The 19,171-nt window shown below is 42.8% G+C and overlaps 1 protein-coding gene across 1 annotated transcript in view; it reads right to left on the minus strand.

Annotated features, from left to right (window-relative positions):
• Positions 1-19,171, minus strand: part of MAML1 (mastermind-like 1 (Drosophila)) — a gene marked incomplete at its 5' end in the record, with an annotated part of 61,747 nt that extends 42,576 nt beyond the window's left edge. The window contains one exon of the mRNA XM_010831010.1: positions 19,136-19,171. Coding sequence (XP_010829312.1) covers positions 19,136-19,171 — 36 coding nt within the window. The remainder of the gene's footprint in view (positions 1-19,135) is intronic.

A 19,171-nucleotide genomic window follows, 5' to 3' on the forward strand; every position in this document is an offset into this window, starting at 1 on the left:
ACAGAATCAGTCCTGAATATTCATTGGAAGGACTGATGCTGAAGCTGAAATTCCAATACTTTGTCCACCTGATGTGAAGAGCTGACTCATTGGAAAAGACCCCAATGCTGGGAAAGATTGAAGGCAGGAGGAGAAGGGGACAACAGAGGATGAGATGGTTGGATGGTATCACTGATTTGATGGACATAGTTTGAGGAAACACTGGGAGCTGGTGATGGACAGGGAAGCCTGGCATGTTGCAGTCCATGGGGTTGCAGAGAGTCAGACACGACTAAGCGACTGAACTGAAGTGATGATTCTTGCCTGGAAAATCCCATGGACGGAGGTGCCTGGTGGGCTACAGTCCATGAGGTTGCAAGAATCTGACACGACTTACCGACTAAACCATCAGACAAACTTCAAAGATTTAACAGTCCTCCATGGCTGGTGGCTATGGAGGCACAGCAGGACGGCACAGCTCTAGAAACCAGCGCTGAAGCTAAGTTTCCAGGACAACGCTAAGACAAGGGAGGGCTCCTAAACCTGCTGCCTCTTTCTGCCAGCAGGCCCCTTGCTGCACACAAGGCTCCTTCTCACAGCCTGCCTTCCTGTGTTAGGCAAGCTGAACTTCAACACACCAGGCCCTGTAATGACTCTGCATGGGCAGCTACCTGGCTAGGAAGCCTCAACCTTGCCCCTTATCAGTTTCTCCCAACTTCCTTCTTGTCTCACTCAGAGTATTCAACCAGAATCTACTGAGCGCTTGCCAAGCCAGCCGCTGCCTGGGCCTTGGCGATATAGCAGGGAACAAAACAGACAAATCCCTTGCTTTCCTAGAGTCGAAATTTTAATCAACTTGTACTCCCAAGGAAATAAAGCATAGAAAGGGAGTTTATGTGGGGCTTATGATTTTTTAAGTCTGCTCAGTAAAGGCCTCACTGAGTGCTGAGAATTCTGAACTAGAATCTGTGAGAGATGAGTGAGTGAGCAGTGCCATCTCCTGGAAGAGTGATTCAGAGGCTGAGTGGGAGTGTGCCCAGTGGTGGTGATGGGGAGCATGGAGAGATGGTGCCAGAAAGGATCGAGGAGGAGTAGGGGGCAAGAAGGACAGGGGTACCACACTGCACAGGGTCTGTGGGCTCTGGTTAAAGGCTGGCGAGATGGAAAACCTGTGGCAGGGGCCAGCAGGAAAAAAAAATTGTGCTGGCTGCTGGACAGAGACCACAGGAAGAACAGGGAAACAGGAAGAATGGTCCGGAGGCCATGATCCAGGTAAAAGGAACAGTGGACCGGGGGCGGACCAGTGGTAAAGAATCCCTGTGCCAATGCAGGAGACATGGGTTTAATCCCTGGTCCAGGAAGATCCCACATGCCACGGAGCAACTCAGGTTGTGAGCCACAGCTCTGGAGCCCGAGCCCTGAAACCCAAGGGCTGCAACTGCTGAGCCCATGCCCTAGAGCCCGTGCTCTGCACACAAGCAGCCGCTGCACTGAGAAGCCCACAGGCCGCAACTTGAGCAGCCCCCTCGCGCCAAAACTGGAAAAAAGCCTGCGCAGCAGCGGAGAGACAGCACAGCCGAAACAATACTTTTTTCTTCTAAAGAAAGAAACAGTGGCCTAGATCGGGGTGACAGTAGCAGAAGTGGAGAGCTGTGGCCAATTCTGGACGTATGTTGAAGGTGGAACTAGCAGGTTTGCTGATAGGGTTTTGCCCAAAGGTCTTTGGGAAAAGTGTGTACCTGGCAGGCTCGTGTGTGGGTAGAGCAGAGTAAGAAATGACGGTGGCAGCAGAGAGGTCAGGTTCAGTGGCGCTGTTCTGAGGGACTCCCAGGCCTGTGATGGGGAGAGGCCACGGGTCCTAAGGATGGAGGTGAGCAGGCAGAGATGTGGATGTCCCAGGAACACAGGGAGCTATGTGGGCACCCCTCGGCACTCCACAGTAAAGAGCACCCAGTGCCCACATTAAAGTCTTCCTCAATTCCCAGAGGCGACTGCAGAGTTTTCCACTGGCTTTTCATGTTATCCTCCAATGTGGCACATGTAACACAGCACAGGGATGGCCCGTCTCTGTTAGCCCCAAAGGAAGGGTCACTCCCTCATTCAACTCTGTCTTTTCAGCACTAGATTGGGACTTGAGTCATTAACGCTCATCAGTAAACAGATCTCTAAATTCTGCCTGGTGGTTCAGATTGCCAAGTTTGCCAAACCAGTTCATACTTCATTTGATGAACAAAGGTCAGCAGGAGATCAAAAACAACAAAATAAAAACAAACATTTAAAAAGAAATCCCCTGGACTTCCCTGGTGGTCCTGTGATTAAGAATCCACCTGCCGATGCAGGAGACACTGGTCTGGGAAGATCCCACACACCTCAGGGCACCTAAGCCTGTGTGCCCGAACTACTGAGCCCATGTACCGCAACTACTGAGCCCTCGCACCTACAGCCTGTGCTTGGCAACAAGAGCAGCCACTGCAATGAGAAGCCTGTGCCCCCAACTAGAGAGCAGCCCCCCCACCCCACTGCAGCTAGAGAAAACCTGAGCACAGCAACAAAGACCCAGCACAGCCAGGAATAAGTGAAAAATTTTAAAAATATAAATATGAAAAGAAATCTCGTAAAGCAGAAACAGTTATCATTTATTAAGTATATATTCTATGCTAGGCAGAGTAACTCTGCAAAGCAGCTGTTATCACCATTTTACACGGAAGGAAACTAAGGCTCAGAAAGGGTAAAGACAGCGAGAGGAAGATCAGCGGTAATTGTAACTCAAAAGCAATGGCAGAAGAGTGTGTGTGTGAAATGACCACGGGAGTGACAGCTGCTCACATCGTAACTGCTCACGTCTAGAAGACACAATAGAGAACACTGAGAAACGAGCCGCAAACACCCACCTGCAGCGTCACAGCTCCCTGCCACAGGCTGGGGCCGCACAGGCACAGAACACGCGTAAATTCCCAACTCTCCACATAACAGACTGCACACATGTGCTCAAGCTACACCTCAGAATCCAACCTAGGACTAGACTTTCTAATAAAAACATTTAGGACAACAGTGTAAACGGTTACACTCTTTTTCTGTGGTTTTCCACACATTTGTCCACCGGATTCTGTGCCAGTGCTCCAGGTGTCTCTTGAGATATGCATTTCATCTCCATCTTGAGACACTCCATCTCTTCAGCTTCTTGGGGACCTGTCTGGTGTTCCTGACAAGCTCTTGTGCGGACTGACTACTGTCATTCTGAGGCCCCTCTCCACTGGGGCCTCGAACCCCAGCTCTTCACGGAGTCTGGAGCATACCAAACTGTGCAACTATAGCACTGGTTCTCCTGGGTCTTCAGCTTGGCAACCGCAGATCTTGGGACTTGTCCGCCTCTGTCACTGTGTGAGCCAATTCATTACAATAAAACCAATCATTGCCCTCCTCCCCAGCCCCATATATATGTCTCCTAATGGCACTGTTTCTCTGGTGAACCCTAATATAATAATGTAGTCAAGGCTTTTATAATTTGACATGTTTTACATCTCCAGGATTTTTGCTCAATACATCTTTCTTCTATTACATTTTTCCTTTGCAATTAAAATCTTTTTGTTGTGAAAGATATCACAATATATGCATATATGAAGAGTAATAATAAAATGAACACTGTGTATCAACTGCTCAAGCTAAGAAACAAGAGTCCAGCACTTTACAAAGCTGGCACTCAAAGTATTGTCCCACAAAAGAATGAGCATCACCTGGAAGGTTTAAAAAGCGCTGAATCTCAGCTTCCTCCTCTGCCTTATAATCTGCTTTTTAACAGATCTCCAAGTGATTCATATGCACATTAAGTCGGAGAAGTTCTCCTTAGAAGCCCATTTCTCTTCCCTTCAACACTTGCCACAAATCATTAATACCCTGATTTTGTGTTGACCGCTTTTAATAATAGCTCTACCACCCTCATGTAATCCATCCCCACTCCACATAGCGCCTCGTCTTGGAAATGGAGGGCCAGCGAACACCAGCCACGCGAGGAGGGGGCAGCACTGATCTCACTGGACGGAGGCTCCAGAAGGAGGAGAGCAGAGCAGTCTCAGGCCACGGTCTGACTTCCGCTTCCATGGAAGTTGACAAGGCCCCCTCTGAGGAAGATGCAAGCAAGGTCACAAGCCAGTCCTGGGAAACACAGTGCTTTCCACAGTTGGGAGCCCGGCAAGACAAGCAGCGTGCGGGCCAGGCGCTGGACATGCCGCAGAAGTCTGGTCTGTGAGAGTGGGCTGATCTGCACTTCGGCTTCTGAGTCCAAGGTGGCCTACCCTCTGCTCTCAGGGAAAAGTTTTAACGTCCATGAGTGTCCTTGGCAAAGCCTGGATAGAAGACATGATCAAGATGAGCCAGGCACCGCTGAGGGTCTGGGCCAGGTTCTCTCGGCATTCTGTCCTCAGTTCACACACTGGCTCACGCTGCAGCCGCCTGGCTCGGCTGCGTGTCACGTCTGATGCAGAGCTACCATGCTGGCATCACTTATCTTCCTCCTCCAAGTGAAACCTTGCCATTTTTTTCTGTTGGGTCTCTTATTTTCTGTGTCTCATGTTTCATTCTTCCTTGATTTATTCTTTCAATTTTGATGGAGTATTTCTTACAGTAACTTAAGAAAAGGTATGTGACAGTTAAAATTTTTTAGATATCTGATTTCTGAAAATGACTATTCTATACTCATTCTTGCTGTATACTTTGGCTAGCTATGTAATTCTAGGTTGGTAATCGTTTTACTTCAGAATGTCAGCACCGTACTATTGCCTTCTTGATGCCTATGTTGCTGCCAAGAAGTCCAAAGATACCCTTGATTCTTGAGATGTGAGCTGGTACCCTCCCCATGCTGGAAGTCTGTTCTCCTCTTTAAACTCATGTTGAGAAACTGTATGACTGCCACGGGTCTGTTTTCTTCCCCAGTGCTGAGCACAATGTGCCCCTTTACTCTGGCCGCTCACGCCCTCAAATTCTCAAGTTAAATCATTTCTTTCTTCCAGTCATTTCTATTTTTCTGATGTTCAATCTCCTACACTCATCCTCAAATTTTCTTCTCGATTTTTAGCTTTTTCTCTTTTTTTTCTTTAAATTTTGGGAAAATTACTCATACTTCATATGTATAATTCACACATATATTTCACATTTTATAATATTTCTCAGCTTTTGTTTTCTGAATTAAAAAAAAACACTGTTTCATAACATCTCATTGGCCAAAGTAATTCATCAGTCCAAGCTCCAAATTAAGGAATGGGGGTGTATCCTCTGCCTGTTCTGAAGCTATGGCAAGGATGCAGGTGTATAATATGACCCAAAGAGTGAAAAACTGAAACCAAACATTTAAGCTATCCCCACACAACTAAGGGATATGACACAGTCCCATCAATAAGAGTGACTCATTGGAGCAGTGATAAGGGATGAAAGTCAAGGAAGAGGTGGAAGAGGGAGGGTACCTGCAGACAAAAAAGATACACAGGTAAACACGCCCCAAGTGCTGCGTGGGGCGCCACCCTCGGTGGATGCTGAGGCCGGGAAGGTGCTGAACTCTGGCCCGTCCCACTGGAGGAAGCACTTCACACCTCCTCTTTGGCAGCTCTGGATTTCCTGCATCACTACTCTTCTGTTTTGGGACCATTGTTGAGTAAAATGAGAGTCAGATGAACACATACACTTAAATACCAGGACAATCAATCTGATAACCCAGATGGCTAAGTGACTACAGGGTGTGTCTACACACAGCATAGACATGTGAGACAAAGGGGTGATTCATACCCCCAGGCAGCAGAGCGAGGCAGCACAAGATTTCACACACTGCTCAGAATGGCACATGATTGAAAACTTATGACTTATTTCTAGAATCTTCCATTTAATATTTTCAGACAATAGTTGACCTCAGGTAACTCAAACAGTCAAAAGCAAAAGTGCAGTTAAGTGGGGACCACTGTAATTCTGATATACATGACCCTCTGCCAGAATATCTTTGAAAAATCATTGTTCTACACTAAATATTAACCAATTAAAAAAAATCTAATTTTTATGAAACTTTTTCTCATGCAGGATCTCATCTGCAGAAGCCAAATGGCACAGTAGAAGGATAAAGAGTTTTGGTACTGGAGTTTGGTCTGAATTTCTGGTCCTATCACTGAGCTGGCAATCCTGGCAAGTTAATCTATGAGTCTTAAGTTTCCTGACACGTAAAACTGGATATAATACCTATCCTATGAGACTCCAAGAGGACTAAATGACGATAAATTTAAAAGAGTCTGGTTCTTTCAAAATTCTCTTGACATGAACAGCTAGGTCACCTATATCAGAGCAGACCTGACTGGACGCCATGATCCCAAAGCAGGCACCTTGTGTATAAGCAGCAGAGGTGGCTGAGGGCAGAGTCCAAGACAGCGGGCCCCTTCCACAGCAGGCCGTCTGCAGCCAGCCCGTGGCTTCCGTAGTGGAAAGGCCCTGGTATCATTAGCCAATCAGCAACTCTCAGAGACTCTGCTTTCCCAATGAGGGAGAAGATGGTTCGTGGTCTTCTGGTTTTAAAAACATCATCAATTTTTCCTCCCCTGAACCACTCACATCCATGCCTCGGAGCCTAGACTGTGCTAGACTAGTTTCCCTCCTTTGGAGGTAAAATTTTTCTACTCATTTTACAATTTCTGGTCTCTTAGAGTATTTCCTTAATACCTTTGAAAGGTAAAAAAGTTGGAGCAGAAAGTAAGCGCCATGCCTAAAATCACACAATTGTTGTTCAGTTGCTAAGCCATCTCTGACTCTGCCACTCCATGGGCTGCAGCACACCACGCTCCCCTGTCCTTCACTAACTTCTGGAGTTTGCTCAAACTCATGTCCATTGAGTCAGTGATGCCATCCAACCATCTCATTTCTCTGTCGCTCCCTTCTCCTCCTGCCCTCAATCTTTCCCAGCATCACAGTCTTTTTCAGTAAGTCGGCTCTTTGCATCAGGTGGCCAAAGCATTGAAGCTTCGGCATCAGTCTGTCCAGTGAATATTGAGGATTGATTTCCTTTAGGACTGACTGGTTTGATCTCCTTCCTGTGCAAGAGACTCTCAAGAGTCTTCGCCAGTACCACAATTATCAATGCTCTGGTGCTTATAATTCTTATGGTCCAAATCTCACAGCCACAAAAGACTACTGAAAAACTCATAGCTTTGACTATACCGACTTCTGTTGGCAAAGTGATGTCTCTGCTTTTTAATATTCTGTCTAGCTTGTCATAGCTTTCCTTCCATGGAACAAGTGTTGTTTTTTTTTTTTAATTTCATGGCTGCAGTCAGTGTCCGCAATGATTTTGGAATCCAAGAAAAGAAAATCTGTCACTGTTTCCACTTTTACCCCATCTATTTACCATGCAGTGGTGGGACCAGATACCATGGTATTAGCTTTTTGAATGCTGAGTTTAAGCCTGCTTTTTCACTCTCCTCTTTCACTTCATCAAGAGGCTCTTTCATTCCTCTTTACCTTCTGCCATTATATTGATATCATCTGTATATTTGAGGTTGCTGATATTTCTCCTGGCAATCTTGATTCCAGCTTGTGATTCATTCAGCCCAGATTTTGCATGACATATTCTGCACAGAAGCAGGGTGACAATATGCATACTTGATGAACTCCTTTCTCAATTTTGAACCAGTCTGTTGTTCTTTGTCCAGTTCTAATTGCTGCTTCTTGATCCGCATACAGGTTTCTCAGGAGATAGGTAAGGTGGTCTGGTATTCCCATCTCTTTAAGAATTTTCCACAGTTTGTTATGACCCACACAGTTAAATGCTTTAGCAAAGTCAATGAAGCAGGTGTTTTTCTGGAATTCCTTTGCTTTTTCTATGTTGGCAATTTGATCTCTGGTTCCTCTGCCTTTTCTAAACCCAACTTGTACATCTGGAAGTTCTCAGTTCATGTACTGCTGAAGCCTAGCTTGAAGGATTTTGAGCATTACCTTGCTGGCATGTGAAATGAGCACAATTGTATGGTAGCTTGAACATTCTTTGGTATTGCCCTTCTTTGAGACTGGAATGAAAACTGACCTTTTCTAGTCCTGTGGCCACTGCTGAATTTTCCAAATCTGCTGACATGTTGAGTGCAGCACTTTAACAGCATCATCTTTTAGGAACTGAAATAGCTCAGCTGGCATTCCATGCCTCTGCTACCTTTGTTTGTACAGTAATGCTACCTAAGGCCTACTTGACTTCACACTCTAGGATGCCCAGTGCTAGTTGAGTGACCACACCAACGTGGCTATCCAGTTCCTTAAGATCTTTTTTGTACAGTTCTTCTGTGTATTCCTGTCACCTTTTCTTAATCTCTTCTGCTTATGTTAGGTCCTTGCCATTTCTGTCCTTTATTGTGCCCATCTTTGCATGGTATGTTCCTTTGGTATCTCCAATATTCTTGAAATGATCTCTAGTCTTTCTCATTCTATTGTTTTCCTCTGTTTCTTTGCACTGTTCACATAAGGCTCACTGTTCACATAAGGCTTTCTTATCTCGCCTTTCTGTTCTCTGGAACTCTACATTCAGTTGTGTATAACTTCTTCTTTCTCCTCTCTTCTTTTCTCAGCTATTAGTAAGGCCTTCTCAGACAACCATTTTGCCTTCTTGCACTTTTCTTTGGGATGGTTTCAGTCACCGCCTCCTGTACAGTGTTACTTATCTCTGTCCATAGTTCTTCAGGCACTCTATCAGATCTAATCTCTTGAATCTATTTGTCACTTCCACTAAATAATCATAAGGGATTTCATTTAGGTCATACCTGAATTGCCTACTGGTTTTCCCTACTTTCTTCAATTTAAGTCTGAATTTGGCATTAAGAAGTTCATGATCTGAGCTACAGTCTGCTTCAAGTCTTGTTTTTGCTGACTGTATAGAGCTTCTCCATCTCTGACTGCAAATAATATAATCAATCTGATTTCAGTACTGACCACTGGGTGATGTCCATGCGTAGAGTTGTCTCTTGTGTTGTTGGAAGAAGGTGTTTGCTATGACCAGTGCGTTCTCTTGGCAAAATTCTGTGAGCCTTTGCCCTGCTTCATTTTGTACTCCAAGGCCAAACTTGCCTGTTACTTCGGGTATCTCTTGACTTCCTACTTTCGCATTCCAGTCCCCTGTGATGAAAAGGATGTCTTTTTGGGTGTTCTATAAGGTCTATAGGTCTTATAGTTCTGTAAGGTCTTATAGGTCTTCACAGAACCCTTTCAACTTCAGCTTCTTTGGCATTACTGGTTGGGGCACGGATAACTGCGATGTTGAATGGTTTGCCTTGCAAACAAACTGAGATTATTTTGTTGTTTTTGAGATTGCACCCAACTACTGCATTTTGAACTCTTTGGTTGACTATGAGGGCTACTCCATTTCTTCTAAGGGATTCCTGCCCACAGTTGTAGATATACTGGCCACCTGAATTAAATGTCTGTTCTCGTCCATTTTAGTTCACTGATTCCTAAAATGGTGATGTTCATTCTTGCCGTCTCCTGCTTGACCATGTCCAATTTTACCTCGATTCATGGACCTAACATTCTAGGTTCCTATGCAATACTGTTCTTTACAGCATTAGCTGTAAGTGCCATGCCTAAAATCACAAGATTACTTTAGGCCAAAATTTTCACTGCATGCAGGTTTTTTGACTCCTGGCCCATAAACAGCTTTATCTCGCCTGCATGCATTGTGCTCATTAACAGCATCAACCTTTATTTTTGTTTAGATTAACAGACTTTATTCATATATGGTAATAAAGATATGATATAGGACTAGAGATACATACATATGAGGTTCTTCCTTGTACTATATTTAGGCAGAAAATCTTAGCATCTATCATATCTTTCTTTATTAATGTTTATTAACACTTAAAATGACTCTGGTCTTTCTAGCACCATTGACAAGCCTTATCCTTTCTTTCGGCTGCACCAGGTCTTAGTCGTGGCATGAAGGCTCTTAGTTGGAGCATGCGGGATCCAGTCCACCTGCCTGTCCAGTGGTAGGACTCCACACTCCCCATGCAGGAGGCTCAGGTTCATCCCTGGTCACAGAGCTAAGATCCCACATGTCACATGGCGTGGCCAATAAATAAAACCCTTATAACTGCTAAAAATTTTCCAGGCATATGACTTAGAAAATTATAGTTTTTGTTTTGTAGTTAATATACAAAATACTGTGTATATTATACTTTTTAAATATTGTGGTCACAAATGAACCTATCTATGAAATGAAAATAGAATCAGGGGCACAGACAATAGACTTGTGGTTCCCAAGGCAGTGAGGAATGGGAGAAGGCTGGACTGGGAGTTTGGGATTAGCAGATGCAAACTGGTAATATACAAAATGGATAGACAGGGTCCTGCTACATAGCACAGGTAGCTGCACTCCATGTCCTGTGATAAACCATAATCGAAAAGAATATGAAAAAGTGTGTGTATGTAAAACTGAGTCACCTCGCTATACAGCAACAAGTAACACAGCACTGCAACTCAACTATACTTAGGAAAAAAAGGTGGCCAAAAGCCTTATGATAAACGTTTCCATCCTGAGCTGTTTTACGTGTACAGTGCAGTAGCAGTGTTAACTGTATGCACACTGCTGTGCAACAAATCTCTGGTGCTCTTCATCTTGCAAAACTGAAACTGCACATCCATTAAATAATTCTCCCCTTCCCTCCAGCCCCTGGCTACTACCATTTTATACTTTCTAAGAGTTCAACTATTTTAGATATCTCAGATATCTGTGATATCTGAATATTGTGGGTTTATTTCATTTAGCACAATGTCCTTAAGATTCATCCGTTTCAACATATGACAAGATTTCCCTCTTTTTTAAGGCTGAATAATAGTCCACTGTATGTATATGTCACATTCTCTTCATCCATTCATCTGCTGATGGAAACTTAAGATTGCTCCCACCTCTCGGCTATTATGAACAAGGCCACAATGAACATGGCAGTATAAATCAGGGGCTACGGTCACCTCTGTTAAGTCCACCTCTGACATGACTCCAGCCTAAAAACGTACAGCTTCTGACTCCCAATTCACAGCTCCTTCCACAATCTCATTAACATTTATTCAACAAATGCTTGCTGACTGCCAAGTATGTAGCAGGTATGTGCTACGTTATTGGTCTTGCTCTCAGGTTGCTCAGTCTAATGGAGAGCAGCAAACACACCAATTAAAGTACAGTGTGGTTGTTCTGGCAGAGGTTAATTACCCAGCCTGGCTAGAGAAAGGCCTCAGAGAAGAGGTCCTAGAGGAGATGACACATGAGCAGAGTTCTGAATGGTGAGCAGGTGTCAGGCATTATGTGACTAAGGAAGGGCATACATGTAAAGACATCTAGAGAAATTAGGTTATTTTAAAAGAACTGCAATCCAAGCATTTTAGGGATCTTGGAGTGCTGCATATGGGCTTCATTTCCATGGTGCCAATTGCTGTAATACCTCAATGACAGGCTGCTCCACCAGGCCAGCAACACGGATGCTGCTCTAAAGTTCACTGAATACCACAGCGTCTTACACTGCTCTGCTAGGCACAGTAGTTCTTCACTAACTTAAGGGCCTTGAGTACTTAACTTGCCAAAGTTCAGCCTGTGAGTTGGGACGCTCTCAATTAGACTGCGCAGAGTGGGCCGCCAGAGTGCTGATATTTTTCATCATAGAAACATCATTCTTCCATCCTCAACTCACCAATAACATACAGCGCTTCAAAAGAATGCTTAATATGAGTAAGACACATGCAGGCAATGCACAGTGTCTGATGGGACAATAAAACTCACGACAAGGCTCCACACTGTTCAACTCTCTCCCTTAGAATTCAGAAGTGAGATGGTACTCATGGGATGTATGGTATTATGTGTATTTGAAAAATGAAGTCAAACCGTTTCTGACAGGAAGCTGATTAACCAGACAATGAAGACTGATTCTGCCAACTGGGTTACCTGGTAGGCACTGGCAAACAGTGAACAAGTGACAGTCACAGTTCTAAGGTTTTGATGAAAACATACCTGAAGTGGATAAAAGTATTTATCAAAAACTACTGCCAAAGGTGTACTGAAGTGAATAATATTTTTATTTTCCCAATCAATTTTGAGTAATTAGGTTATACAAGATCCTTCTAAATGAAAGAATAACAGGTATAATCGACAATCAATTGATAAGATTTGGTAAAGCCTCTGTTACATTTCTTGGTGAGAAAGTGAATGACTGATGATGAGATTATCCTTTTATAAGTCAGATGGTCTCTAATTTTCTGCTTTCATTAAAACTGACAGTATACCTAACCAAGTTGTTGTCTAATTAACAAATTAATTTTTGATGATACATATCACTATGTGATTTCGGGCATACAATTCAAATTTCAAAAACTTGAACATTACTAGAATTAAATTTCCTCCTTTCTTTTATGCTTAGGCAAACAAGGATTTCTGGAACTTAAATTTGTAAAGACAAAAAAATAGGAATAGAATTAAAAACTGTCATTTTGTCAATAAGTAATATTCAGCCACAGTTATGTGAACAAATTTAGGCGGAAAAGCCTCCTCCATCTCACTGAGAGGCAAGTCTAATAAACCTGTACTTTTTTTTTTCTTCAGGGGAACACGTGAACACAGTCCCCTACTACCACAAATTATGCAGGCGAACTTCCCACGTCTGGGGAATTGCAGGAGTCAGCACATGTGGAGTGCGAAGGACTGACCTGGGAAAACCACCTTGGTGATCGCCAGGTAAGTATAATAAACCTGTACTTTTCTGCATAAGTTATTTATAAAAATGCATAATGCATGTTGTTTGTTGTATACTAATTTACTATAATAACTTGTTAAAATATCAAATATATATAACACATATAATCTTATAAATGCTACTATATTCTTTTGTATCAATCAACTTTTTTTTTTGGATGCACCATGGGGTTTGTGGGATTTTTTCCTCTACCAGGGATCGAACCTGGGTCCTCTGAAGTGAAACAGCAGAGTCCCAATCACTAGACCACCAGGGAATTCCTTATAAATTGACTTTAATAAGAGCAGAAAGGGAATTCACTGCATAGTTTTAATAACCTATAAGGAAAAAAGAATCTGAGAAAAAATAGATACACATGTGTGTATGGCTGAATTACTCTGCTATGTGCCTGAAACTAGCACAACATTGTAAATCACCTATACTTCAATAAAGACAAAGAAAAAAGAAATGCAAGTTTCAAGAGAAAAATGTCCGGGACGTCCTTGGTGATCCAGTGGTCAAGAATCCACCTGCCAATCAGGGGACACAGGTTTGATCCCTTGTCTGGGAAGATCCCACGTCTCAGAGCAACTGGGCCCACGCGCCATGACTACCAAGCCTGCACACCCTACCTAGCCTGTGCTCCACAGCAAGAGGTCACGGCAACGAGGGGAAGCCTGCGCACCACAACTAGAGAAAGCCCACGTGCAGCAAAAGACCCAGTGCAGCCAGGAAAAATCAATTAATTGAAAAATGAAATTTCTGTTATAGAAAAGCATTCTTTAAGTGGCTGACAAAAGCACATCACTAAAGTTTTCAGATTCCACTAGACATTTTTTAAAAGTGATGTAATCATTTTATTTTAAAATGTTAACATTTATGATTCTCTGGAAGTTATATCCTCTGCCGCTATAAATAGCATTTTTGCCCTTTTCTCTTTTTAAAACAGCTGATTCACATTAAACATACGTAGTACTTCATGTGTTACATAAATGTTCTTAGTTCATATATTTCATTTAAATTGAGTTATGGTAATTTAGTATACTATTGATCAACACGACATATGCATTATAATTCTGATAAGCTTAAAATGTCAACAAAAATCTGTCAGGGAGGTTCACAATGTTTCAAAATTATTTAGTCCATACACCCAGTATCAAACATAAAGCTTTTTGTGATATGACTCCTCCCTTTCCAGTTTTATCTTCCAGCCTCTGGCACTTAAAGTCTTAAATTCAAAGAATTAGTCACTGTCACGGTTTTGTGCTTTTGCCTAGTTTTCCAAAGGGATCAAAATCCTATTAGATGTTCCCTGCTCTTATGAGTGCAAGCCCACATGCATATTAAGCTATTAAATGCTTGGAAACCTCCTCAATAACGGAAACTGTTTAAATTTGTTTATTCCAGTATCACCCAAATCTGTGCAACTCTAGAACTTTTAATAGCCCATGAAATTAGTGCTTCATGTTAACACCCTTTGGGAAAACATCTGGCAAAATATTAAGACCCACTTTAGAAGTAACACTTTCCAAACTTCACCCAAGGGTGAAACTTCACCTCTCCTAGTATTCCCATAGGTTTTACAGCCTTCAACAGGGCTTTGCGATGACTACATGACATAGGTCTGGCACCACAATTCCTGGTTCCCAGCAGGAGTTCAATGTTGGGTGAACAAATGACCAACTGAAAGACGGAAATAGGGACTACCCTGATGGTACATGGCTAAGACTCCGTGCTCCCAATGCATGGGTTCGCTCGCTGGTTGTGGAACTAAGATCTCACATGCTGCAGGACAGAGCCAAAACAAAAAGATGGAAATGAAGAAAAGGGGTGGATAATTCCCAAGCCCCTACTTTGGTTGACTGGACAAGGGAAAATACTCTGAAGAAATGTAAGACTGGCAAGAAAAGCGGAGAGTCCCTTTTGGATAACGTGGGAATCAAAGTGGAAATGTGTAGTACACAGCTGCATTTGACCCTGGGTAGAGATGTGAAGAATCTATTATAGGTGATAGATGCATGAAAGAATCAATGACATTAACCCTAGAAAAGAAAACTGAGTGAAAAAAACTAGGGAACATGACTTTTAAAAGTGTCCAAAGAACATTTCTCAAGCCAAAAAACTTGGAATTCCCTTCAACTCCCTCCATGTGCCTCCAATCCAATCCATTTAGCCCCTCACCGCCCTCTGTCACCTCTGCCTTCGGAAGCTATCCAGAACTCACCTCCTCTCCATCTGCACTACCACGAACGGCTCCAGCCTAGACCACTGCAAAAGCCCGAACTGCGCCCACTCATGCCCAGACCGATCCCACCCTCCCTCCAGCATCAGAGTGGCCTTTAAAAAATGTCAGATTATGTGATGTTTTCCCTTCAAATCCTGCACTTGATCTGACCCTCGCTTACCCAGCTCTCACACCAGCCGACTGCCGGCTGCTCTGCCCATACTGTCGCTCCTTTCTGTCCTTCGTGCAAGCTCAGAAGGTTCTTGCCTCAGAAACTTTCTGGTGGTAGTTCTAACTGGAATGTTCTTTTCTGAAACTTTCAGCTGACTCATTACCTTCTGTCATTCAGCCCAAATTAAGACAGAGCTGCTACTATCATATCTAAAACTGCTACTATAAATCACTCAGAATCACATCACTTTACATTTTTTCTTAGCATTTATTATAACTTAAAATTAGTTTTAAAAATTATTGATCTCTCTCCATGACAGCAGAGTTTCAGTCTGTCTTGTTCACTGCTGTATCCCTAGCAACCAAAAACTGTTCTGACCTACAGTGGGCACTCAAATATTTTTTGCATGTATTAATAAAGGAAAGCAGGAGGAAAAGTCAGAAAGCTGGAAAGAAAATCAGAAGAGAGTAGAAGCTAACAGAAGAGTCTTAGGAAGGAGGAAGTCAAAAAGAATGATGACTAAGAAACCACTGAATTTGGCAAGTCCATCTTTGGTGTCCTTTAAGGGGCAGCTTCGGAAAAGTAGAAGAGGCAGAAGGCAGATTACAATGGGGAAATGAGCAAATGGGAAGTGCGGTGGAAAGGGCAAAGGGAAGGAAGGAGCTAGGACACTATTTTGAGGGTGAGAAAAGACAAAAGAAAGGAGAAGATCTGCTCATGCTTCAAGCTAAAGGCAAGGACCCAGTGGAAAAGGGGATACTGATAAAAAAGGAAAGATGCTAGGACAAGGTCATGAACGTTCTAGGAAGAAATGCCATCCTGAAGCCATGTTACTCATCTTTTCTCTAAAATTATCCCACAATGTCTGTCATGTTCAGAAATACCTACTCTCTGAAAATAATTTATTATTTATATAATTCTTACATAGGCTCAGTCTACAAAATAATTATTAAAATTCTGCACATCTTTAACTCTTAGAAGGTACACACTGAGGTGTTTGGGGTAGAGAGGTGTGCAGTGTCCTCACAGATGGTTCAGAGAACAGAACTTTTAGGGAGACAGAAAGGTAGAGAGGACAGAAAGAGTATGTGTGACACGATGAAGCAAATAAGGAACGATGACGACAACGGGCAGAATCTAAGTAAAGGTGGGCAGGTGTTCTTCGCACTATTTGTCTAGTTCTGTATAGATAAAAGTTAAAAAGAGAGTGACAGAAATATTATTTCCTAAACAATTAACAATGTATTGGTAATTCTTTCCTAACAAACAATATAATTTCCTAAACTAAGCAGGAAAGGCAACTTCCATGAATGGCTGACATGGAACTGTCAAATTTCTTGGTAACTATTACAACAACTTAAGAAGTAAGCAGCAAAAGTATGACAACGCTGTCCAAGGGGGCCAGGCATAAACCTTTGTAACATTTTACCAAAAGAAAATGTTGAAGCTATTGTAGAAGGCTATTTTCATGACAGAATTAATGTTTGTATAAAGTGAGTGGTAATTCTCTATTATTTGGCATCCCTAATAAAAAGAAGTCAATCCTGTCACTAGAAAATTACTGTTTGGTTTTCAATGAGCACACGCAGTACAAACAAAACCTAATAAGGTCATTCCTTGACAACTAGAGTAGAAAAAGTCTGAAGCACAGTTTCTGATTCATCTGTAACAGTATTTACCGTAAATAGATATTGGTCAAGATTTTGCTGTAGTGGAATATCCTAAGAAGGGGGAAAAAACAAGCAGAGAGTGGACTCTACTAGTAAATTTGATTTGATCCATTTTCACTTGTACAAACGGTTTGCTGATGGTAACTTTGCTAGGAAACGGATGCCTACGAGTACTACAGGACTTTTGGAAAAAATAAGAATAATATTCCTTATGTAAGGAGTATTGGGCTTCCCTGGTGGCTCAGCTGGCAAAGAATTCACCTGCAATGTGGGAGACCTGGGTTCGATCCCTGGGTTGGCAAGATCCCTTGGAGAAGGGAAAGGCTACCCATTCCAGTATTCTGGCCTGGAGAATGCCATGGACTGTATAGTCCGTGGGGTTGCAAAGAGACAGAAATGACTTTCACTAAAGAATATTAATTAGATCAAATACATACACAGAATTGTCAAAAAACAATAATCACTTTCTCCCCTCCATCTCTGTGGGCAAAGCTGTGCTTTCTCTCAAGGCCAAAAGGCAAGAACTCTGCCTCTCTCTGAACTGAAGGAGCCACTAAAACGGGTTCTACTAGACACTCATCTTCCATTCCTAAAACTTCACTCCAAAGCCAAAGAGCTCACCTAGAACCGTGTGGAGACTGAAGTTAACAGGGTCCCTCTTCCTAGCAGGGAGGCAGTAGAGCAATTCCATTCTAAAGTTTAACTCAGGAAACCCACGGGTCAAGGTTTAATGTGATAAGACACCAACATAACACGACACACCTGATCACCCAAAGGAGTAGCTAACAGGCCAGGCTCAAGTTCTAACACACTCAGGACTCATTTCTCTTCAAACAGCATGTCCAACTTCTCTCTAGTAGTTTAGGGCTAAAAATATCATAGAGGATCTAAATTCTTACTCTTGTTAAACAAACTGAATCACTACTAATGTATATTCTAGCGGGTGTTCAAGGCAACTATTTGTGTGTAAAACTGATATTTTTTTTTAATGGGCTTTCACTATTTACTTAAATGGAATGACCACCCAAAATCTGAAGTCTTTCCTTTGAGCTGCACCCCTCCGTGTCTCCTAGGGCTTACAGTCTAGTTTTCAAGACACTTCTAAGGTAGCATGCAATGATGTGCTTAAAATATTTAAAATAGCACAGGCAATGCATTTGCTTAATGTTCTGACAAAGGAGATTCTAATTGCTGTGGAGCAGGGTAAAAACTGGTTTTAAAGAGGAAGACGAACTGGACCTGAAGAATGTCAAGATTCTGAGAGGTGACGGGGTGGGTCTTACAGGCAGCCTTCCATTTATGAAGTATTTTCACCTTGACATTCATTTTTTTTGAATCTTACAAGAATCCCAGAGGAAGTCAGACACATCTTCAATTTACAGAGAAGAAAAGTGAGGACGAGGAGTCCTGACTATATAAGAATTGATAACAATAAGCAATGAGATGTCCAGCCGTCCTGACTGGTGTGGGAGAGAATAGGAAAAATAATACAAATCGAGCATAGGGCCTGTGAGGGTCATAGCATTTAAAGGGTTAAGACTAAATACCTGAAAACTAATTAGGGAAGAGTACCCCAACAGCCCGGTGAGACCGAATAAAGGCGTGAATTATAAAAATACACAGAAATTAAATTGGTAGCGTTTGTTCTAAACTTTAAATTACCAAGAAAACAATAGCAACGAACCTTCTAAGTAGTTTCAGGAAGGAAAACCTCTAAGCAACAAACTTCCCTAGCACTACTGAGAGCCCAAAAGGGTGTAATAATTTACCAACAAACTCTAATATCATCAGAGGTTTTACACAGGCTTCTAATTAAAACTGGAACTGCCAAAAATACTGCTGTAATCACAAATCCACAAATTTCAGAGCTGCCTAAACAAAGAATTCTTTTGTACATCTATGTCTTTACGAAGATTTCCAAAGATTCTTGACTTTCCATTCAGAACAGTTTCATTTGGTCAATTGAAGTCCGTCTTATTTCCATATTTAAGCCCTGACTCTGCAAAGAGCAAGGACTCAAACAACAGCTGCAGAATAAATGAGGCCATTATCACAGGCAACTTTAATGCCAGTCTGTTCCAAAACAGAGTTCTCAGAATTTCGAAATCAAGTCTGGAAGAAGACTGTTTCACCGCCCGTTCACCAGCCTTCCCTGCCGGGGCCTTAAGGTCGGTCCTCAGGATCCTGTTTTCCCAAGGCAACGCCACAGTGCCATTTCCCGCAGATGACAACCGCTCAGTCCCAGCCATGTTAGCCTCCCCGGAGCGAGACCCAAGGGGCTGCGGGCACTGGGGCAGGCTCAAAGGGCCCTGGGCGGCGTGAGGGGCAGCATCTCCAGAGAAGGGGCTGCTCCCCGGGTCCTACTCACCGCGACTGGGAGGCCGTGCTCAGGGCCGTCGGCAGC

The sequence above is a fragment of the Bison bison genome, unplaced genomic scaffold (assembly GCF_000754665.1).
Source record: "Bison bison bison isolate TAMUID 2011002044 unplaced genomic scaffold, Bison_UMD1.0 scf7180017864519, whole genome shotgun sequence".
NCBI classification, from domain to species: domain Eukaryota; kingdom Metazoa; phylum Chordata; class Mammalia; order Artiodactyla; family Bovidae; genus Bison; species Bison bison.